The sequence below is a fragment of the Pristis pectinata genome, chromosome 7, assembly GCF_009764475.1.
Source record: "Pristis pectinata isolate sPriPec2 chromosome 7, sPriPec2.1.pri, whole genome shotgun sequence".
NCBI lineage: Eukaryota > Metazoa > Chordata > Chondrichthyes > Rhinopristiformes > Pristidae > Pristis > Pristis pectinata.
Genome location: NC_067411.1, coordinates 55,522,561 through 55,547,248, shown reverse-complemented (window position 1 = coordinate 55,547,248; position 24,688 = coordinate 55,522,561). Strand labels below are relative to the sequence as shown.

Genomic DNA, 24,688 nt, shown 5'->3' with positions numbered 1-24,688 from the left:
ATAAAGGAAGCAAAAACAGCCACAATGAATGTACTTTAAAAAGATATCCTTGGGGCTACATCATGCTGGAACATCCTAAGGATGAGAGGGAATTTGCAGGGATGCAAGTTCTTTCTTTAAGAATATTATTACCAACTTTTCTCAAAAAAAATGACAAACACTGAATGATACAACGCCACAGAAGCAGAGAGGAAGATAAAAGATAAACAAAGATCACATTATGAACTTACTGCAGTCTTTTAGGGATCCAACTTAGTTGCTGCTTGAAGTGCTGAGCCAGCATCTTGTACTTGTAATGAAAACTGTGATGTTTGGATAGCCTCCTATGGCCTGAGATTGCATCGAAAATGAAATTAACTTTTCAACACATGTCCTGAGAGGGACGGCCTCTTACTCAACAAACAGGGCATGTGATTTTTCTCGACTATTATGGCCAGAACACAGTGCAACTTGCAAGTTTTCAGCATGAACCATAAGGTAGAAAAAGCAGCGGCTGGACTGCAAGTGCTGCTGCTGATGATATGGGTGTTTGAAGCTCCTAGGTTGTGGAATCCGTTTGAAAAACATCGAAACCCAAGGTCTCAGTCAAACTCCACAAGTTTTAGGCACATCCAGCAAATGGTCACCTGTGTTCAAATTCAGTCATTTTCTTATTATTCATTCTGAGATGTGTGTGATGTTAGCAAGGCTGCTATTAATAATCCATCCCTAGTAGCCATGAGAAGGTGGGCATGTGTCTCATCTGAATGACAGTGAAGTGCTCCCCTATGGGTTGGTGTGTTCAGTGAAAGGAGAAGGTGGTCTAGTTCATGTGATGAAGTGCGCTCACAAATTTTTTTTTTAAATTTTATTTACAGCGTGGTAACAGGCCCTTCCGGCTCAAAGAGTCCGCACCGCTCATTTTAAACCCAAATTAACCTACCCGTACGTCTTTGCAATGTGGGAGGAAACCGGAGCACCCGGAGGAAACCCACGCAGACACGGGAGAACGTACAAACTCCTTACAGACAGCGACGGGAATCGAACCCCTATCGCTGGCGCTGTAATAGCGTCGCGCTAACCACTACGCTACCATGCCACCCCATGTTGTTGGATATGAATTACAGGATGTTGACTGGATGCCAGTCAAAGGGTCAGAATATATATTCATGTTGGTATGTTATGTTAGCATTTCAAATGATAATGCCGTATGCAAAAGCAACAAGACTAACACTGACCTTTCCACGCAGACGAACGTGTGCTTGTCAAGGGCTGAATCAAGACACTTGTGGAGCCTCGTTTTCCTTCGGCTGCTCCTGGAGTATGTACTATAACGGGTGTAAGTTTGCTAGGAGTAAAGCCCCCAGGAAATTCAAGCTACTTGGCGATGATCCCAAAGAGGTGGGTGGTCACTAGGTGTGCTTCTTCACCACAGTTGATCATTTTAAGATATCTTTATTAGTCACATGCACATCGAAACACATCTTTTGCGTAGAGTGTTCTGGGGGCAGCCCACAAGTGTTGCCACGCTTCCAGCACCAACATAGCATGCCCACAACTTTCTAACCCATACGTCTTTGGAATGTGGGAGGAGACCGGAGCACCCGGAGGAAACCCATGCAGACACGGGGAGACTGTACAAACTCCTTACAGACAGTGGCTAGAATTGAATCCGGGTTGCTGGTGCTGTAATGGTGTTATGCTAACCGCTACACTACTGTGCCTGCCCCTTTTGTAGGGCTTCTTCTGCTAGTGACCCATGGAGACCAGAATTTTGGTGAATTCTGCTCTTGTTGATGCAGGCACACAGCCTTGCCCACCAGCAGAGTGTTACAGGAAGTGATGAACACAGTTTTATGGGGTTGAAAAAAGTATGTGTTAATTGCCCATAGTTTGCACTGCTGAGCAGACAACGCGCTGAGGGAGAACATTCAAAGCTTCATGGTATAGATCAACTCTGAGTCCAGTTTGATGTTTCTTTAAAAACTAGTTTGAAGTTATGGTGGTTGAAGCCTACTCCAGAGAGTCCTAGTGGGTGGGAACACAGCTCCACCTCCAGTGGCTGAGGTGATTCTTTTCTGCTCGTTAATGCAATCTGCAAAACCCTCTTGTCTTATGACCATCTTACTGGCTGGTATAAAGATAGTTATGATTATGGAAAGTACGTTGCTAGATTTGTTAATCAGTTTTTAATTCTCCAATCATGAAATAAAAAGAGCAATTTAATGGTGTAATTTGTTGTATGATGCACTTCTTAGCAAATGAGAAGTATCCGTCATAATTCTTCACCCAAAAATCTTGGGCTGCTTCCCCATGAAAGTGCTATATTTCCCTGAAGTGGTGACCTTTGAATCTTCTAGTGGCTTAATTTGTCGCCTTTCCTTTCAGGAGGAGAAGCTGGAGGCAAATCTGCAAAACCTAGCTAGTTTATTGGCACCTATTTACAAGAAGCTTGCCCCAGATGCATTCAATAATCAAGTGAGTGGTTGTTTAATTTTATATGCACGAAACCTTTTCGGATAATAAGGTAAACATACCAATACTGAATTAACAGGAACACTAATGGAAGGACATGATGTTGACATGGCATCTCAAAAGGTTTATTTTATAATGCTATTTCAAGGAAGGCAGATGGTTGACAAAATCATTGATATAAGAGAACTCTATTAGGAATATCTTTTATTTGGAATGTAGGGATTAATTTACATGACGATAGTGTAAAATGGACAATATCAATTGAGCCATCCATTATGTAGCTGTCCTGAATTTATTAGATAATAGGTGACTGAATGGATATTGTCTATTTTACACAATTGCCTGGAGACTGAATTAACTCATGCATACTTGATTTTGTTTAAGGGTTTAAAGAAAAAAACTCATAGTTAAAGTTGGAGACCGGCAGGTCAAAAGTGTTGTCAGAAGCTCCTCTTCACACACAAGACAATGGAACTCTCACCAAGAATGCTGTCGTAGTTGAAAGAAAATTGCAAGGCAGATTGATAGATTTTGGTTGAGAAATGTCATTAAGGGAAATGGAACCAAGTCAAATGTATGGAGATGCAGTACATGAATGACAGAACAGGCTAGAGGGGCTGAATTGCCTAATCTTCTGAAATAAGCCCTCTGGACCAAAGGACTTATTTCAGAACAGGATATAAGATCCACAAATCTGAAAAGGATATTTTGTTTTGTCTTTTTGTCATCCAAGTGAGTACCGTTTGATGCATCAATTTATACTGTTTATCATCAGCTAACTGTGGATTAATGTGGAGGAGCCTGTGAGAAAGGTGCATGTTTCATGTCTCACATCTCATTGGATTCCTGGTGGAACCTGGCACCCTACAGTACACGTCCTGTACATACACTGAGCTCTATTGGGCAAATTTGATCAGTCTTCCCTTTGCCCCAACTGGATGTTCAGTGTTTTCAAGAGAAAGTTCATGAGCTTGTGCATTTTACATTTTCCTCAGCCACAGGATATCCTTATGACTCTGCTGTGAAGAATATTATAGCTGGATTTTCTACAGTGGTTCGCCCATGATTGGCTTCACATTCAAATTGGAGGAGCTGGGATCTTTTGCCATAATGTTATGAAGACCCTCGCTGTCCTCTGTTGTGGAAGGCAACGTTGCCTTAACTCAATATCTGGGTGTGTGCTAACTTTGCCAAGTTGGTAACCTTTTTTGTGAATCAGCTGGAATCCAAGTCAGCCAAGACACTTTAAAAACTACCGTGTCTCTCATGTAAAGTTGCCTGTGCAAATTGCATGTGATGTTTGGAACCCACATTGGATTAGCCTGGCATTAGCCGTATCATGATGTGGGTTGTCAACTCCACATGTTTCACCTTCTACTTTATCACAAATCAGTGGTCGTCAAGGAGTCAAATGTTTCAGCTATGAAATACTCATTAGCTAATGTTGGCGAGGTGGTGACAGGACAGAGAGTGCAAAGAAGATTTAATGCTGTAGTCATTGCTACAGTGTTGTATCTGGATAAGAAAGATCAAGAAAGGCAGTGGAGGTGCTGACCAGGAGCACAAGAAGAATGCACAGGGCTCTTGTGAGGAACTGTGCTTCTGAATACTCTCAATTTATTCCCAGATTCCCAGAGTTTGGTCATTTCCTTCTGCACCTCATCTGGAGGTGCTTTAGCAGTAATGGTGACTCTCACATAGAACTCTTGTCCTTCCTGTCACCTGCTGGCAGCATTGTGGATATGAGTAAAGATTCATTCAAGCACAGCCAAATGTGACAAAGACACCATGGCAAGATTGACAGATATAAGAGGCACCAATTTTGCAGCTTCTCCAAAACTTGAAGCACAGTAGTTTGTATGCACATTGCCATTAAGCATCGGTCCAAGATCAGTTTCAACCTGGGATCCATGAGTGCCATAGATGCTGTTTATCCAACCTCAAAATTATTAGTGGTGCAATCATTGAGTATGGCATCATCTTTCCGGGAGAAAACAAATTGGAAGATTGATGCTTGACATGAATACATTGCCTTCAGACACCAACACAGAAGAGGTAACAGCCCAGTTTCGGTTGAGTTCAGTTCAGGTGAGGCGGTATCCATCATTAAGACCCTCACCACCTGGGACATGCTCTCTTCACGTTACTACCATCGGGGAGGAGGTACAGGAGCCTGAAGACCTACACTCAACCTTTCAGGAATAGCTTCTTCCCCTCTGCCGTCAGATTTCTGAATGGTCCGTGAACACTTCTGCGCTATTTATTTAATTTTGTAACTTACAGTAATTTTTATGTCTCTATGTCTTGCACTGTACTGCTGCCACAATACAACAAATTTCACGACATATGTCAGTGATAATAAACCTGATTCTGATTCTGGGGATGTGGGGGCTGAGCTCAGGTTGGGAAACTTGGACCATCTGTGACTTGAGACTCTGGATATTTTCACACCTGACCCATCTTTCACCTGTGCATGCCAGACAGGAAGTACTGGATGGTCAGAATGAGATTTTGATTGACAAGGTGCTGCCGCTGGCGATCCAGGTGTCAGGTAGGTGGATATGAGGGAAGTCAGGAGGGTAATTTGGTCGGGGGAGATGCAGGGAAGTCTTCCTCAGAGAAGGTTCACATGTGAGATGCAGTGGCTGGGGAGGAGGGTGGGCTCCAGTCCCTCCTCTTGCCCAAAATGACTTTCTGAACATTGAATTCTCCAACTTCAGGTAAACTGCTCCTCCTCTGTCCCTTTTTTACCTCCTCCTGATCTACCCAGTCCCTCCTACACCCACCCCAGCCCTTCCATCACCCTTTTTCTTTCCCTTCCTCCACCCACTCCATCTGCCCATCACGCCACACTCCTCCCACTGTTCCCTCCCCCTACTGTTCCCATCTGCCCGCCCCACCTCCTGGTTCCAGACAGCAATCAGTGAGGATAGGCAGCAATACCTCTGGCATGATTATTCTCAACACTGGTGCCCACAAGGCTGCGTCCTCAGCCCTCTACTCCCTATACACTCATGACTGTGTGGCCAGATTCTGCTCTAACTCCATCTACAAGTTTGCAGATGATACCACCGTTGTAGGCTGTATCTCAAACAGCGATGAGTCGGAGTACAGGAAGGAGATAGAGAGCTTAGTGGAATGGTGTCATGACAACAACCTTTCTCTCAATGTCAACAAAACAAAAGAGCTGGTCATTGACTTCAGGAAAGGGGCGGTGTACATGCACCTGTCTACATCAATGGTGCTGAGGTCGAGAGGGTTGAGACCTTCAAGTTCCTGGGAGTGAACATCACCAACAGCCTGTCCTGGTCAAGTCACGTAGATGCCACGGCCAAGAAAGCTCACCAGCGCCTCTACTTCCTCAGGAGGCTAAATTGGTTTGTCCCCTTTGAAAGTGCACCTTATTGCACTGCACTTTCTCTGTAGCTGTGACACTTTACTCCGTACTGTTATTGTTTTTACCTGTACTACATCAATGCACTCTGTACTAACTCAATGTAACTGCACTGTGTAATGAATTGACCTGTACGATCTGTTTGTAAGACAAGCTTTTCACTGTACCTCGGTACGAGTGACAATAATAAACCAAGACCATGCTCCACCTTCCTTTCCAATCAGATTCCACCTGCAGCCCCTTTTTTGCCTCCACCTATCACTTCCCAGCCTCTTGTCGCTATTTCCGCTCTTTCCTCCTCTGTCTGCCTATCACCCCTCCTCACCTGGATCTACCTGTCGCTTGCCAGCTCTTAGAATATAGAACAGTGCAGCACAGGAACAGTCCCTTCTGCCCACAATATTGTGCCAAACTAATTAAACTAGTAATTAAACACCTAACTAAACTAGTCCCTTCTGCCTACACAAGGTTGATATCCCGGCATTCTGTGCCTATTTCTTGCTCCACCCCTTCCCCTCACCTCTTTATACTGGCTACCTCCACTCTCTTTCAGTCCAGATGAAGGTTCTCAACCCGAAATACTCACTGTCCATTTCCCTCCATGGATGCTGCCTGGCCCGTTGAGTTCCTTCAGCATCTCGTTTATTGCTTCTGAACAACATCTGACTCAGATCCATTTTCTACCGTGGTTCATCATCACATAGATTTTGAGTTAAATTTGAGGTCATGCCCAGTCTGCATATTTAAAGGAAGGTCCTAAAGGAAATGACCTTCCTGCCTGCCTGTTGAAGAGAGCAGGTAAACATTGCAACCAGCAGGAAGACAGTGCGATTAAAGTGGTGGTGTTGCTGTCAACTACTGCCATTTTAACCTGTGCTGCATTTTCATGAGGTTGAAGAAGGATCTTAGTTAATGACCAAGTTGACGCTATAAGAAGAACATGTTTGCGCTATTGTAGCAGTGTTTTCAATTTATGATCGTACTCGGAATACTGCACAGCCTCACAGTCAACAGATGCATACACATGGACTTCAGAGACAAGTGCAAATGACACATGGAGAAGGAAGGTAAAGATGTACAGGAGCCACTTCCAGCCAAGATGCCTGGGAATATGGACTTATCAGTTTATGACAACTCTATAATTATTAAATGACCTTTCCTGCCATCTGTTTCTGTTGTTCCTTCTCATTCCTACTTGAACTGTAAACAGGATCGACTGCCTCTGCTTTAACATTATGCACCAGACTAAGCCTGCATGGGCCTGTGTAGTTGCAGAGTTCCATACAATCCCTTTGTGGTTTGTGCCAGGAGCATAGAATGAGAGTAATTTCAATTGTAATATTAAAAGATTCACATAGTGTCCTGCAGTCAATGATATTACTGATACAAGAGGAGCCAATGAAACATGGTTCCATTAAAGCCATGTGAGTAAAGACCTCATGGAATGCATTCATTGTTAAACCTTGTTTCCAGGTCTGTTTGGTAGCTAGAATGCCTAGTGGAATTTATAGTATTTAGAACCATGAGAAGTCACTTATACAGATCATACCTGCAAATTTTCCAGATTTGACTGAGTTGCTAATAACTTATGAAAATTATCAGGGCTCTGGGTACATTGATGCAAACTCAAAGTTGAAAAGCTTAGTTCCCTAGGGCTTCTTGTGTGCCACAGTATTGTGGCTCTATGTGTGCCAATTTGGAATCGAAAACCTGGAAGGTCTCATGGTCAGCTAACCAAGAGGGTCATAGGTCAGTGAACAGAGAAAGTTCCCCAGTTATGGGAGAGGCTGGTATAAGAACCTGATGTGTGAGACTGGATGCAGCCTGTTACTTGAGGGTAAATCCACATAACCACCAATCTGCTAGGACAGCAAGCAATGTATAGGCATTAGGTCCCTGAATTCATTCTTCATGCATATCTCCCACTTTGTTTTAAGTGTATTGAAACTGAAAACTAGGGCATTCAGTGAATGGTAAAGAATGTTGATGAACACAGTGACCTTAGGGTTCAAATCCATAGTTCCATGAAAGTGGCAATATAGGCAGATAGGGTGGTGAAGAAGGCATATGATATGCTTAATTTCATAGGTTGGGCCTTAGAATATTAAGGTTGGAATGTTATGTTGCAACTTTACAAAATACTTGTTCGACCGTACTTGGAGTATTGTGTGGAGTTCTGGTTGCCACACTACAAGAAAGATATGGTTGCACTGGGAAGAATGCAGAGGAGGTTCATTAGGATATTGCCTGGAATTGAGGACTTTAGTTATGGGGATAGATTGGATAGGATACGTTTGTTTCCCATACAGTGAAAGGCTGAGAGATAACCCAAGAGAGGTCTCATAAGAGGAATAAGATAAGGTAGATAATTCAGAATCTTTTTCCCATAATAGAGATCCTTGGATGGGGAAAGTTGCACTCAAAATGAGAGCATTTAATTGCCAATGAATAATACTTTTTATCTGTAGGTTGAATTTGAACAGAGAGCACCAGATTGTCATCCTGGCCAGGCAGAGGGCCATCCATTCTCAGGAGTGACTGCTTGTGTTGATTTTTGTGCCCATGCTCACAGAGATTTGCACAACATACAATCTGACAAGTCAAAGAGAGCAGTGGTTGAAAGGAGGTGTGAGGTAGATGTGGGGTCATTGGTGTATGGGTGAAAAGTAATACTTTATTTTCAGATGCCGCCAAAACACAGGAATGTGAATGAGAAAAATGAGGCAGGTGGGGACAAAGATAGATCCCTAGGGGGCAGTGCTGGTGCAGAAAGCACAAGCCATCACAGGCTGCAAACGGATAGAAAAGAATGGGGCCCAGCTGGACGATTATGGAAGAAGAGCTGTGGTCACTTCTCTTCCAATATTACACATTCGACTTTGAAGGTTCAGTTGAGAGCAGATTTTCATTTCCCTGCATGTTCAATGAGCTCAACAAGGAAGGAATGCTATGCTGTCTTTTCTGGTCAGGCAATTTTCAGTGTTTCCAGATCTGACCATTATTATCATCAGTGATTTACTCTTCTCATCCGTGGTCAACTTGTGTTTCTGGAAATCCCACAATAAAGTTGTAACTTGACTTCCAGGTTATTTTCCTAGGTTAATAAGGTCTCTGTCCAGTTAATTTTATTCACTTTTCCACGCCACAAAAAAGGGTGGAAATGTAGCTTAGGAAAGCACTGGTTATCTGGATCGGATCAATCTATGTTATAGTACAGAAAATACCTAATTGCTCAAAATGCTCATCATATTAAACCTATCCAGTCTCAGACCACAGATGAATTGAATTAATTTTATATCTTATTCATTACCTTCTGCTGCTGCCAGGAGAATTCTGATGATATTCATGATCTAATTTTATTTTCATAGTTCCTGGTGATTACTGATTTCATCTGCTGTTGGTGAAGGAGCCATATCAAATCTGCTGAGCCAAGAAGCAGAGGCACATTATCTGACTAGAGGCTTCAGGATTCTGGGTGTATTAGCAACTCATTCCCAGTTTAATGAAGGGCTCTGCAATGTAATTGCAGTTGTGTTCTAATTGGCTCATAATCCAGTGAGTTCAGATTTGTGCATTTATAGAAAACTGTGGCCAGACCAATGAAAACAAACTTGTCTTTTTTCTGAAATAAGAACATATTCACTCCCAGGCTGTGATGAAAATCACTTTCACCCTTCCACATCTTGTGCCACAGACTGCTGATACAAGATGTGAGAGAAACAGCCGAAAAGGCCATGGAGAATTACAAAGAAGGGTACTATGATGGGACAGTTGCACTCTATATGAGAGCATTTAATTGCCAATGAATAATGCTTGACTTTTTATCTGTAGGTTGAATTTGAACAGAGAGCACCAGATTGTCGCCTTGGCCAGGCAGAGGGCCATCCATTCTCAGGAGTGACTGCTTGTGTTGATTTTTGTGCCCATGCTCACAGAGATTTGCACAACATGCAGAATGGTAGCACAGTGGTATGTACTAATTTTCCTTTCTGCCAGTAGTAGACTTTCTACAATGTTCGCATGCAACTCATTGGCTCTTAATCAAATCTGACACATTAAATTTATCTTCATGTAACCTGAACTTTTATGAAACCAATCAGCTACATCATTATTGAATGAAGAGAGATGAATCACCAAGATCCAATTCGGTCATCTTTCCATGACTTAATCATCAGCACAGCACACAATTGCCCACAATTGCATCCACATCAAACTTCACCCAGCCCTAAGCACTCAATTGTCCACAACATGAAATTCAAACACTGGCACTCATTCACATCTTGTACCATGTTAAATACCTTTAGTGACACCAGCACCTTCCCTGACACCAACACATTCACCAACCAGCACTGGCACCAACACCTCTGCATGATAAATACCAGCATCAGTTTCAAACCAAATGCTTGTTTGAGTGGCACAATGACGGGGGTTCAATCCTGACCTCTGGTACTGTTTGTTTGAAGTTTGCACATTCTTCCTGTGACTGCAGGGGTTTCCTCCAGTGCTTCAATTCCCTCCCAAATCCCAAAATGAGCAGGGTGGTAGGTTAATTGGCTGCTGTAATTTGCCCCTAGTGTGTAAGTGGGTGGTAGATACTTGGGGATTTGACGGGAATGTGGGGAGAATAAATGGGTGTGTGTGGGATTAGTGTGAATGGGTGCTTGATGGTAGCATGGACTCGGCCATTTCAAACACCTGCGCCAGTCCCAATTCCAGCATCAACCCAAACACCTGCACCATCCAAAAACCAGTACCACTCCAAACATCCTGCAGCAACCAGAACAGCCACACCAATCAAGTACTGGAATGGACATAATCTCCTGCCCCAACAGAGTCACCAACAACAAACTAATTATCCATGTCAGCACAATTACCTGCACCAATCCTGGCACTTGCATCAATTAAAAACATCTAGTCCACCAATGCAAGCACTGAAAGAAATGCAAATACCTACACCAGCCCAAGCACCTATAATAAACACAAATACCTGCACCAGGGCAATGACTGGCACCGCTCCAAATATCCTGCAAGAACCAAAACACCTACACAAAACACAATACAAATACCATCAGTAACAAACCAGTCCTCTGCACCAACACAAACAACTTTATCAACCCTAAAACTTGTAAGAACACCCCTACCAACCGAAACATTTGCACCATCCAGACAACTGGATGAAACTAAACACCGGCATCAGTCCAAACACCTGCACCTACCTAAACACTGGGATCTGTCTAAACACAGGCTGCAATCCAAACATCTGCACCTGTACAGCCTTCTGTACCAAGTGAAATACATACAGCAATCCAGATATCTGCATCACTCCAGACACAATGCCCCAGTCCAGTCTCTCCACACGGCCCCGCCTTTCCACACACCTGCGCCTCTACACATGCCTGGGTCTTCAAAGACATGCCCCACTTTAAGTACCCTCATTATAGTGTATTAGCAGAAATATTGTCCAACTCAGTATTGGGCTATCCAGAACCATTGTCCTCATTCCTTAGCCACAGACTCTGTCCCATTGCCTGGCATCTGTGTGAAACTGAACCAGTGGAACCGTGTATCCATTTCATTGTTAGGATAGCCAATCTGTACTTCTGTCATGTTGCTGAATTCCACCACACCTCAGCTCAGCTACTGGAATCCTGTCCTTGCAGTTGATTAAACTTGACATCTTAATCTGATCATACGACACATTCCTGGCTGGTGTCCCTCATCCTACTTGAGCTCTAATTCATATCAAGTCCCCTGTTGTTGCTAACCATCACGGCTCCCAATTAAACAATGTCTCCAGCCCACTCTCACTCTAAGATAACTCTGCTCCTCCAGTTAGATCATTCTTCAATTCAGTTGCTCCACCATTGATAATTATGTTTTAAGCTCTGAAATTTCCTCCCTAAAACCCTTTAAACTTCTTTCCTCCTCCAAGCTGTTCATTACTACACTTCTGTTTGATGATTCCTCAGAAGTCTGATGTGGCTCACTGTCAGATTTTCTCTGATAGAGCTCCTGTGAAGTGTTTTGCTATATTTAAGAGTGCTTTATGAATGCCAGTCATTATTGATGTAATGGACGAGGAAGAATGGTAAAAGAGGATGTAAATAATTTCTAGTTGAGAATCGGAGTCTTTATTCCAGGATTCTTTTCTACTGCCTGCCAGTGGTGTTATGAGGAAGATAACAAATGCTGCACCTTCTACCAGAGTAGTGCTATCTAATTGTTGCTGTGTTGTTATCATTTCATCAGAGCGCTCTCTAAATTGTACAAGCTAATTTGGATCCAACTTGTGAAAAAAATGTAAATCCTTCAACGTTCCTTGTTGTGTAGCCTCTACCTTGTGTTGCTCATAAAGGCTGCAATATAAGTTGTTGGGGCAGAATTGGTAGGTAAGGCAGACTCTTCCTGGCCAGACTTTTCCATTGCAAGTCTCAGATTCTTTTTATATCTGTGCCTTGCATGATTTCAGTTCAGCTAATTTATTGCAAAATACACATTTAATGAATTCTGTTTTTCACCTAGGTTTGCACACTTACCAAAGAGGACAATCGAGTTATTGGCCAAATTCCAGATGATGAACAGCTCCACGTGCTGCCTTTGTACAAAATTTCTTCTACTGATGAGTTTGGAAGTGTGGAAGGTCAAGAAGAAAAGATCAAACAAGGTGCTATTCAGGTGTTGACCTCTTTCCGCCGTGTGGTGAGAATGTTGGCTCGTCCAGTCAAGTCTGGGCGGCAGAAGAAGGAATCCAGGAAGGCTGGGCGGCCCTTGAATCAGGAGAACAGCACTGCAAAAGCCGAGAAGGGGCATTCAACTACAGCACGATCAAATCAGGCCAGCTCAGAGAACACAGCTTCCAAACAGCAGGTGCCAAGTAAGTTAGGTAAAACCAATGCTTGAGCTTTCAGCAACTCTCAACATTTGCCAGATCAGTATTTTAAACATCAATTGCCTACGTCCCCCACATAGCAGCTAGATGTTTGCTTAGAGCAAAACCAGGAAATGCTCAAAATATCAGCAGATGAGGTGATGTTCGTGGAGGTAGAAACAGAGCTAATGTTTCAAGTTATGACAATCAGAACTGGGAAACTTTAGAAATAGAACTAATATTAAGTTGAAGAGGAGGAGGAAGGAGCAGAGAGAACAAAGGATGGGATGAAGACCAAGAGAGATTGAGTGACACAACTGGTGATGACTCCTTCTGAAAGAGAATGGAGAAGTTTTAGGGGAGCTGTAAGTAGGAGGAACAGGATGAATCTTAAATCAAATAGAGATCAGAATTGGAGATTGATAGAGACTCAGTAATAAATCAAAAATCATGGATTCAAGCAATGAACACAGTATTGGTACGTGACAACTCTCCACTGTTTGGATGAATATAAAAAAAGTACCATGACACTATCCTGGCCGATGCTTATCCTTTAACCAACATGGCTAAAACAGATCATCTTGTCATTCGCATGTAACCCACATCCCTAAGTAAAAGTGATCAAGATTACAAAAATATTTTGAATAATTTCACATCTGATACACAAGGGAAAACACAAGTTACATGCCCCTCCCAAACAGAGATAATTAAAGATAAAAATTGATATGGAGATAGAAATCCTAGGCAAACAAAATGGACTCAAAATCCCATGGTAGATATTCATTAGATTAGAATAGAGAGGAAATTTGGGTGACATTGGCAAACCATTATATGGGTATCACTAGGAAGTGACCAGTAGATTGGAGATAGATTCATGTCTTATTTATTATTTTTATCCTTCACCTTCTTCTTTTCTTCAGCAGTCCCTCATGATTGAGTATGACTTCCCTCCACCAGTTCAGTGGGTTCTGAGGTAGTCGATAGGGCTAAGGTAATGGGCCTCACTCTGCCAAGGGGAGGGGGAGGGCTAGAGATTGTTGATAAGTGGGTAGGTTGAGAAGTGATGCACTTCTTCCACCCTTTACGCTGAGTTTCTCTGCATTCCTAATGAAGAGACTCAAGGTTCTTCATGCAAATCCAAATGCTTCTCCTCCATTTTGATGGGAGTTGGTGCCTCAAGTTGGTGGTGAGGAGGTTACATTTTCTTCAACGAGGTTTTGAGAACATTCCTGAATTGCTCCCTCTATCTTCCTGCTTATCGTGAGAGAGCAGGGAGTAGAGAGCCTGTTGCAGGAGTTTGGTGTTATCCAGTCTCTCCTTATAACTGAAATGCTCCAATCCTGGAAACATCCAGGAGAATCTCCTCTCCACTCTCTCCAGGACAGGCACATCTTTCCTTTAGTGTGGTGACCAATACTGCACAAAATACTCCAGGTGTGGCCTAACCAATGTTTTATAAAGTTTTAACATGATGTCCCTGCACGTATGAAGGCAAACATCCTATATGTCTTCTTTACATTCGTATCTACTTGTTTGTTGCTCCAGATTCCAGCATCTGCAATCTCTTATGTCTCCTATCCACCCACGCTGTTAGTTTCATGGATCTATGGACTTGTACCCCAAGGTGTGTCTGTTCATTGATGTTCCTGAGAGCCCTACCATTTACTATATATGTCCTACACTTTTATGACCTTCCAAAATGTATCACCTTGCAATTCTCAGGATTAAACTCCATCTGTCATTGCTCTGCCCAAACTTCCAACTAATCAGTATCATGCTGTAGTCTAAAACAGTTCTCCTCACTATCCACTAATTTTCATGTCATCTGCAAAATCGATCATGTCTTGGAGCTCGGCCTCCCAACGTACACATGCCAAACATGATCTGTGACTATAGGTCAATGATTAAGGTTGGAGTATTCTTGGTTCTGGAGTGGAGGCTATGTAGATTGTATGGTTTTCCATTTTTCTTGCAGAGAATCTCCACTCTGGTGGGAAGCTTGCTTGGGGTGAGTTGCAGTATTGTAAGAAAGTTTGAGAGAGGTGTTGGCTGATGATATAGCCTTGCTTGATGCCAGTCTGTACTGAGATTGGGCTGTTGTTTAAAATCACAGATTGCCTTGTTAGCAGATATAAGATGGAGACAAATTTCTGTGGCTAGCCAAGATTAAGAATGGTCCATAATCCCTCTTAATTGACAGAGTCAAAGGCTCTTGTGAGGTCAAAAATGACTATCTGTGGTGGTTGAACCAATGTTCAAAAAGGGGACTAAGCTATCTACATAGACTTATTTTCCTTCATTCTCTATTTAATAATGAACCTGTTATCCGATGAAAACTTAAGGACTCCAAGACAGGAAGGATCTAATAAAAAACAGTCAACTTGGCTTTAGAAGGCGACGGTCCTGACTGACTAACCTATTTAGATCATTAAAGTAAGTGACAGCCCAGATTTTAGGAACAATATAAAGGCTTTAGTGAGAAAGCAGAAGAGACTTAACTGAAATTATCCTAATAATTGTTCTCCTTGGAACAGAGGAGGTTGTAATGTGAAGAGACTTAAAACCACAAAGCATACAGATGGAGTAAATGGAAAGAAGTTCTTCTCATTGACAGAGGATTCAATAACTAGGAGATACAAAATGAAGATTGGCAAAAGAACCAAGAGTGACATGAGGAAAAACTGCTCTACACGAAAATGGTCAGGGTCTGGAATTCACAGTTACACATAGTAATGGAGACAGATTCAATTGTAGCATTAAAAGGGAATTGGTAAACAATTTACAATGGTAATGGGAAGAATGTATGGAGCCAATATGGAAATGACAAGTCGTTTAGTCTCCTGTACTGTAACGTTCTATGATTCTATGAAATCAAATCATCTGACAATTGGAACCAATTCCTCAACCAATAGAACCACCCAGTTGCTCACTATATGGCTGGTCTTGGAGTCATTGAGTTGTACTGTACAGAAATGGGCCCTTTGGCCTATCACAACAATGCCGAATATTTTGCCCAACTACACTATTCCCATTTGTCCATGTTTGGTCTTTATCCAGTTACAGCTTGCTTATTTAACTGCCAGCCTAAATGTCTTTTAAACACGGTGATTATATCTAATTCCACCACCACCTCTGGCAGTAAGTTCCAGATATCAACCATTCTCTGTGCAAAAAAGTTCTAAAAGTCTAACTAGTGTTCTGTAAAATTGCAACAGAAAGTCTCAATTCCTACATTCCATGCTTCGACTTCTGAAGAGAAGTATGCTGTATGCCTTGTACACATCGCAATATACCTGTATTGCTACTTTCAGAGAGCTAGGGACTTGAACCCAAGTTCTCGCAGCTCATCAACATTTCTTAGCACCCTAACGTTCATTGTTTATGTCCTATGCCTATTTGAATTCCCAAACTGCATCACCATGCACTTGAGATTAAAGTCCATCTGCCAGTGCTCTACTCAACTTACCATCTGATTATATCTTCTTGTAGCCTTACACCACCTTCCTCATCATTCACAACACCACTAATTTTAGTGTCACTTAATTCAGGTGTAGCCTTACTATTCATACCTTCTACATCCATATCCAAGTCATTAATACATATCACAAACAACAAAGATCCCAGCACTGGTCACAGCAGTACACCACTGGTCACAGACTTCTAATCAGCAAAGTATCCCTCCACCACTACCTTCTATCTCCTATCACCAAGCAATTTTGGATTCAAGTAGCTAGCTCACCTTGGATCGCATGTGCATTAACCTTCTGGACCAGCCTACCATTGCAGGACCTTGTCAAATGCTTTACTAAAGTCCATGTAGACACCGCCTACCACTCTGCAGTCTTCTGAGTTACCTCCTCAAAAATACTCATCAAATTAGTGAGGCAAGATTTCCCTTGCACAAAGCCATGCTGACTACCCCTGATCAACCTCTGCCTTTCCAAATGTATCTAAATCCTACATCTTAAAATTTTCTGCAAAAACTTCCATACTGGAGATGTAAGTCTTACTGGCCTGTAGTTACTTTGCTCATATAGAACAATAGAGTGCAGAAACAGGCCCTTCAGCCCACCCTGTTTGTGCCAATCATGATGCCAATCTAAACTAATCCCATGGTTTGTATACCTTTATTCCCTGACTTTTCACGTGTCTATCTAAATACCTCATAAATGTCCTTATCATTATCTGCTTCAACCTCCTCCTCTAGGCAACTACCACTCTCTAGGTAAAAAAAAAAGTTGCCTCACTAATCTCCTTTAAACTTTTGCCTTCTCACCTTAAACCTATGCTATCTAGTATTTGATCTTTCCACCCAGAAAGACTATATCTACTGTACTTGTGCCTCTCATAATTTTATATGCTTCTATCAAGTCAGCCTCTAAGGCTTCAAAGAAAAAAAAAGTTTGTCCTCCTCTCCTTATAATTAATACACTCCAATCCAGGCAACATACTGGTAAACCTCTTCTGCACCCACTCAAAAGCCTTCACATCCTTCCTATAGTGTGGTGACCAGAATTGCACACGATACTTCGCATGTGACCTAACTGAAGTTTTATACAGCTGCAACCTGACTTCCTGACTGTTATACTCAATACCCTGACCAATGAAGGCAAGCATATGCCATCTTTACCATCCTTTCCTCTTGTGGTGCCACTTCCAGGGAGGTATGGACTTGCACCCCAAGATCCCTCTACATCAATGCTCCTAAGGGTCCTGCCATTTACTCAATACTTTCCTCTTGTATTTGACCTTGCAAAGTGCAACACTTCACACTTCTCTGGATGAAACTCCATCTGCATTTCTTTGCCCAAATTTCAACTGACTGGTATCCTCATTTGACAACCTTCCTCAGTATCCACAACTAGTCCTTGCAGAACATCACTGGTCATGGACCTCCGGTCAGACAAATACCCCTCCACAGAGCCTAAATGACCAAGCCAATATTGTATAAGATGCCTGGGGTTCTCTTTACTCTTATTTGCTAACGTCATTTCATGGCCCCTTTAAGCCCTCCTAATTCCTTGTTTATATTTTTTCCTGCTTCCTTTATATTCCTCAAGGGCTCTGTCCAATTTCAGCTTCCTAAACCTTATGTGTGCTTCCTGTTTTTGACAGAATATGTAACATCTCTCATCATCTGGACCAGCCTACTATGAGGGACCTTGTCAAGTGCTTTACTAAAGTCAATGTAGACAACATCCACTGCCCTGCCCTTGTCAATTATCTTCATCATCTCCTCAAAAAACACAATCAAGTTGTGAGACAGCACCTCCCCTGCACAAAGTCATGCTGACTGTCCAGGATAAGTCTATGCCTTTCCAAATGTGAATAAATTATGTCCCTGAGAATCTTCTCCAATAACTTTCTTACCACCGACGTAAGGCTCACCAACCTATAATTTCCTGGTTTGTCCATGTTGCCCTTCTTAAACAGAGGAACAACATTGGCCATTCTCCAGTCCTCTGGGACCTCACATGTGGCTAAAGAGGATACAAAGGTTTCGATCAAGGCCCCAGCAATCTCCTCTATTGCTTCCCTCAGTTTTTTTGGGATAGATTCTATCAGGCCATCTTAATGTGTCTCATTATATACAACACCACCTCCTTCGTAATATCGATATGCCTGAGAATATCAACATACCTCTCCCTATCTCACCATCAGACTTGTCACTCCTTGGTGAATACTGATGCAGAGTACTCATTAGAAACCTCGTCTACGTCCTCTGTCTCCACACACAAATTTGCTCCATTGTCATTCAGTGGACCTAACTTTCCCTAACTACGGTCTTGCTCTTAATATATGTATAAGATGTCTTGGGATTCTCTTTACTCTTACTTGCCAAAGTCATTTTGTGGCCCTTTTAAGCCCTAATTCCTTGTTTATATTATTTCCTGCTTCCTTTATACTCCTCAATGGCTCTGTTCAAGTTCAGCTTCCTAAACCTCATGTATGCTTCCTACTTTGACTAAATCTGTAATATTTCTCATCCCCCAAGGTCTCTGAGCTTTGCTGTCCTCACAGGAACATGTTGGTCCTGAATTCTGACCAGCTGGCCTTTTAAATGATCCGGCAGTGCATTCCAGGCACCCACCACTCTCTGTGTGAAAAGCAACCTACCTCTGACATCTCTCCTGAACTTTCCTCCTCTCACCTTAAACAGGTGACCTCTAGTATTGGCCATTACCACTCTGGGGAAAATTTGCTGGCTGTCCACTCTGTCTATGCCTCTCATAATCTTATACCTTTATCAAGTTGCCTCTCATGCTAAAATCCACATATACCACATCCACCACACTACCTTCATCAATTTGTTTAGTCACTTCCTCGAAAAACTCTATTAGGCTCATGAGACATGACCTGCCCTTCACAAAGCCGTGTTGACTATCCCTAATAAGACTATGCTTCTCCAAATGCTCATAAATCCTGTTCCTAAGAATTGTCTCCAATAGCTTGCCCAACACTGACGTAAGACTTACTGGTCTATAATTCCCTGGATTTTCCCTTTTACCTTTTTTGGACAATGGAACAACGTTTGCCATCGTTCAATCCTCTGGTACCACTCTTGTGACCAGGGAGGACACAAAGATCATTGTTAACGCCCAGCAATCATTTCCCATAGTAACCTGGGGTATATCCTATCTGACCCCAGGGACTTATCTATCCTAATGCTTTTTGGTAGCTCCAACACTGCTTTCTTAACCTTGACATGCTTCAACACTGTTGCCTGTTCTATGCTGACCTCACATTCATCTAAGCCCCTCTTCCTGGTGAACACTGAAGCAAAGTATTAATTCAGGACCTCGTCTACCTCCTCCACCTCCAGACACATTTCCCCTCCTTATCCTTGAGTGATTCTACCCTCACCTTTGTCATTCTCTTGTTCCTCACATACATGTAGAACGCCTTAGGGTTTTTCTTAACCCTATTTGCTAAGGCCTTCTTATGTCCCCTTCTAGCTCTCTTAAGTCCCTTAAGCTCCTTCCTGGAACCTTATAACTCTCAAGACCCCTGTCTGATTTTTGCTTCCAAAATCTTAAATATGCTTCCTCTCGACTAAACCTTCAGTCTTCCTTCACCCTACCATCCTTTCCCTGTCTCAGTGGGACAAACCTATCCAGAACCCCATGTAAGTGGATCCTAGACAACCTCCACATTTTACTAGAGAACCTCTTCCAAATTTACACTCCCAAGCTCCTGCCTAATACCATCGTAATTAGCCCTCCCCTAATTAAAAACTTTCCCATATTGTCTGCTCCTATCCCTCTTCATGGCTATGCTAAAGGTCAGGGAGTTGTGGTCGCTATCTCCGAAATGCTCGCCCACAGAGAGGTCTGTCACCTGACCAGGTTCATTGCCTAGTACTAGATCCAGCATGGCCTCTCCTCTAGTCGGCCTGTCCACCTACTGTGTCAGAAATCCTTCCTGTACCCATCTAACAAATTCTGCCCCATCTAAACCTTTTGCACTAAGGAGGTGCCAATCAATATTAGAGAGGTTGAAGTCACCCATGACAACAACCCTGTTATTTTCGCCCTTTCCAAAATCTACCTACTTATCTGCTCCTCGGTGTCCTGGTGGCTATTGGGGGCCTACAGAATAGTCCTAACAGAGTGATCGCTTCTTTCCTGTTTCTGACTTCCACCCACACTGACTCAATAGACGATCCCTCTGTGATGTCTTCCCTTCCTATAGTTGTGATACTATCCCTGATTACCAACCCCCACCCCACCTCCCTCCCTATCCCTTTTGAAATAGCTAAACCCTAGAACATCAAACGGCTGATCCTGCCCTTGCGAAAGCCAAGTCCCTGGAATGACCACATCGCAATTCCACATACTGATCCATGCTCTGAGTTCATCACCCTTATTTCTAATGCTTCTCACATTAGAGTAAACACATTTAACTTAACACACTGATGTTAGGCTCACCAGCCTGTATTTCCCTGACTTGTTCTCGCAGCCCTTTTTAAATAAAGCACAGCATTAGCCACCCTTCAGTATTCTGCTTCCTCACCTGTGGCTAACAAAGATGCAAAAATCTCCATCAGGGCCCCAGCCATCTCCTCCCTTGCTTCCCGTGGCTTCCTGGGATAGGTCTCATCTGGCCCTGAGGATTTATCAGGCCTTATGTATTTCAAGACATCTAACACTTAATACTAATACTGACCTTCTCTAGAATCCCTTCCTGAACTCACCATCTTCTACATCCTTCTCCCTGTTAGATCGTAGAACTGTACAGCACAGGACAGGCCCATTGGCCCATGATGTCTGTTGATTACCAATAAGAAGTATTCATTTAAGACCACATTCACATCCCCTGGCTCCACACGTAGATTACCCTTGGTCCCTAAGGGAACCTACTCGCTACCCTGTGCTTCTGATGTACTTGCAGAATCTCTTTTGATTCTTCTTAATCTTACTTACCAAAGATATTTCATGGCACCTCTTTGCCCTCCTAATTCCTTTTGTAAGTTCTGTCCTATACCCTCTATAATCCTCAAGAGACTCACTGGATTGCAGTTACCTGTACCTGTCATATGCTTTATTTTTTCCTGATCAATCCTTTAATATTCTTTGTCATCAAAGATTCCCTAACATTGCCACCTTTTGGTGCTTATTTAGAATTGGTAACAATACTGTTCATATTTAATTTCCTTTTAAGTTATTCATGTGTTGGGATGTGGGCATTGCTGGCAAAGGCAGCATTTATTGTGATGTGTAGTTGCCCTTGAGAAGGTGGTGATGAGCCGCCTCCTTGAATTGCTACAGTCATTTCAGTGTAGGTACTTCCACAGTGCAGTTGGGTAGGCAATCCCAGGATTTAGTCCAGCAACAAAGAAAGAGTGCTGATATATTCCCAAGTCAGGTTGGTGTACCACTTGAAGCGGGACCTTCAGGTGATGGTGTTCCCATGTGCCTGTTGTCCTTATCCTCCTCGGTGGTAGAGTTTATGAGTCTGGAAGGTACTCTTAGAGTAAATTCGTTTATTATTGTCACATGTACCGAGGTACAGTGGAAAAAACTTGTCTTGCATACCATCCATACAGATCATTTCATTACAACAGCACCTTGAGGTGGTACAAGGTAAAATAATAACAATGCAGAATAAAGTGTTAAAGTTACAGAGAAAGTGGAGTGCAGGCAGACAGTAAGGTGTAAAGTCATAGCAAGGCAGATTGTGAGGCCAAGAGTCCATCTTATCATATGAGGGGAACTAGTCTTATAACAGGGACAGAAGCTGTCCTTCATCAGGCTTTTGTATCTTCTGCCTGAAGGGAGGGGGGAAGAACAGAAAATGTCCAGGGTGGGTGGGGTCTTTGATTATGTCGGCTGCTTTACTGAGGCAGCAAAAAGTGTAGACAGAGGAGTCCATGGAGGGGAGGCTGGTTTCTGTGATGCGCTGGGCTGCGTCCACAACTCTGCAGTTTCTTGTGGTCCTGGGCAGAGCAGTTGCTATACCAAGCCGTGATGCATCCAGATAGAATGCTTTCTATGGTGCATCTATAAAAGTTGGTGAGTGTCAAAGGGGACATGCTAAATTTCTTTAGTCTCCTGAGGAAGTAGAGGCACTGGTGAGCTTTCTTGGCCATGGCGTCTACGTGGTTGGACCAGGACAGGCTATTGGTGATGTTCACTCCTAGGAACTTGAAGCTCTCAACCCTCTCGAATTCAGCACCGTTGATGTAAACAGGAACGTGTGCGCCACCCCCCCCCCCTTCCTGAAATCAATGACAAGCTCTTTTGTTTTGCTGACACCAAGGGAAAGGTTGTTGTCACAACACCATGTCACTAGACTCCCTATCATCTTCCTGTACTCCGACTCATTATTATTTGAGATTCAACCCACTACAGTGGTGTCATCTGCAAACTTGTAGATGGAGTTAGAGCGGAATCTGGCGCGGAAACCAGCCTCCCCTCCACGGACTGTCTATACTTCTTGCTGCCTCAGCAAAGCAGTCGTTAGTATCTAGGGAGTAAAGTAGGGGGCTGAGGACGCAGCCTTGTGGGGCACCAGTGTTGAGAATAATTGTAGTGGAGGTGTTGCTGCCTATCCTCACTGATTGTGGTCTGTTGGTCAGGAAGTCAAGGATCCAGTTGCAAAGGGAGGTGTTGAGTCCCAGGTCTAGGAGTTTGGAGATGAGTTTGCTTGTCAATAAACAATAGTTTATTGAGCTGTAGTCAATAAACAATAGTCTAAGGTAGGTGTCTTTACTGTCCAGGTGCTCCAAAGATGTGTGCAGAGCTAGGGAGTTGGGGTCTGCCGTAGACCTGTTTCGGCGATAGAATTGCAGTCGGTCGATGTTGTCTTGTGAGCCTGGATAGACAGCAACACTTCCGCTACGATTATTCTCATGACCAGCCTCTCGAAGCATTTCATGATAGTGTTTCATTTTCGTAGTAGCCTAGGCAAATAACTGCAGTGAATTTTGTAGGTGGAACACACTGTAGCCATAATGTGCCAGTGGTAGAGGCAATAAATGCTTAGTTTGGTGGATGATGTTGAGCTGCTTAAGTGTTGCTGGAGCTGTACTCATCCAGGCAAGCATTGCGTTGCCAGAGCCACAGTATTTGTGTGGCTGGTCAGGATGTTGATAATGATGGACTTGGTGACAAAATGCCTTTGAAGGTAAGGAGTAGATGAATAGAGTCTCTCTTGTTGGGGCTGGTCATTGCCTAACAGTTTTATTGTGCAAATGTTACTTGTCAGTTTTTTGGCCCATGTCTGAATGTAGTCTGGGTCTTGCTGCATGTAGGTATGGGCTGCTTCATTTCTAAGGAGTTGCAAATGGACTTGAATATTGCACAATCATCAGTGAATATTCCCAATTCTGCATTGATATCCTGGGGCTGGGATGATTGATCTTGGACAACCGTAACCATCTTCCTTTGATTTTACCCACTGGTGTGTTTGCCCCTTGATGTCCATTGACTTCAATTGTTCCCATGTTCCTTGATGCCACATCTGAGCAAATTTTACCCTGATGTTGAAGGCAGTCACTCTCACCTCACCGCTAGAAGCAACTGTTTGGACCAAGGCTGTGATAAGATCTGGAGCTGAGTGGTGCAGGTGAAACCTAGACTGGGCATTGGTGAGCAGGTTATTGGTAACTACTGCTTGACAGTGCAGTTGATGATAGATTCCATCATTTTGCTGATGAATGAAAACAGACTGATTGGGTGGGAATTAGCCAGAGTGGATTTCTACTGTTTGTGAACCTGGGCAATTGTCCACATTGTTGAGTATATGTCCTCATTGTAACTGTACTGGAACAGCCTGGTTAGAGGTGCAGCTAGTTCTGGAGAACAGTCTTCAGTACTACAGCTGTGACATTGTCTGTTCCTATTGTCTTTTGCTTTCAGCTGTTTCTTGCTACCACATGGAGTGAATGTTATTAGCCAAGGACTGACATCTGTGAGGATGGGGATCCCAATAGGAAGCCATGATGGGTCATAGAGTACTACAGCACAGAAACCTATCTAGGCCATGCCGACCTGATATTTTGCCTAGTCCCATCTACCTGCACCTGGACCATATCCAGTCCAAACCCCTCCCATCCATGTACCTATCCAAACCTCTCTTATATGTTACAATTGAACCCGCATCTACCACTTCCACTGGCACCTCATTCCACATTCGCACCACCCTCTGAGTGAAGAATATCCCCCTCTGATTCCCCTTAAATATTTCACCTTTCACCCTAAACCTATGACCTCTAGTTCTAGTCTCGCCCATTCTGAGTTCACCCTACATATACCCCTCATAAATTTGTATACTTCTATAAGATCTCCCCTCATTCTTCTGTGCTTCAGGGAATAAAGTCAGAACCTATTCAACCTATCCCTGTAACTCAGGTCCTCAAATCCTGGCAACGTCCTTGTAAATTTTCTCTGCACACTTTCAAGCTTATTGATATCTTTCCTGTAGGTAGGTGATCAGAACTGCACACAGTACTCTAAATTTGGCCTCAGCAA

General features: G+C 43.0%; 1 protein-coding gene across 1 annotated transcript in view; it reads left to right on the top strand.

Moving 5' to 3' along the window:
- Positions 1 to 24,688, top strand: part of LOC127572382 (methylcytosine dioxygenase TET3-like) — a 126,508-nt gene that overhangs the window by 96,340 nt on the left and 5,480 nt on the right. Inside the window, 4 exon segments of the mRNA XM_052019574.1 lie at positions 1,230 to 1,380; positions 2,368 to 2,457; positions 9,680 to 9,817; positions 12,371 to 12,722. Coding sequence (XP_051875534.1) covers positions 1,230 to 1,380; positions 2,368 to 2,457; positions 9,680 to 9,817; positions 12,371 to 12,722 — 731 coding nt within the window.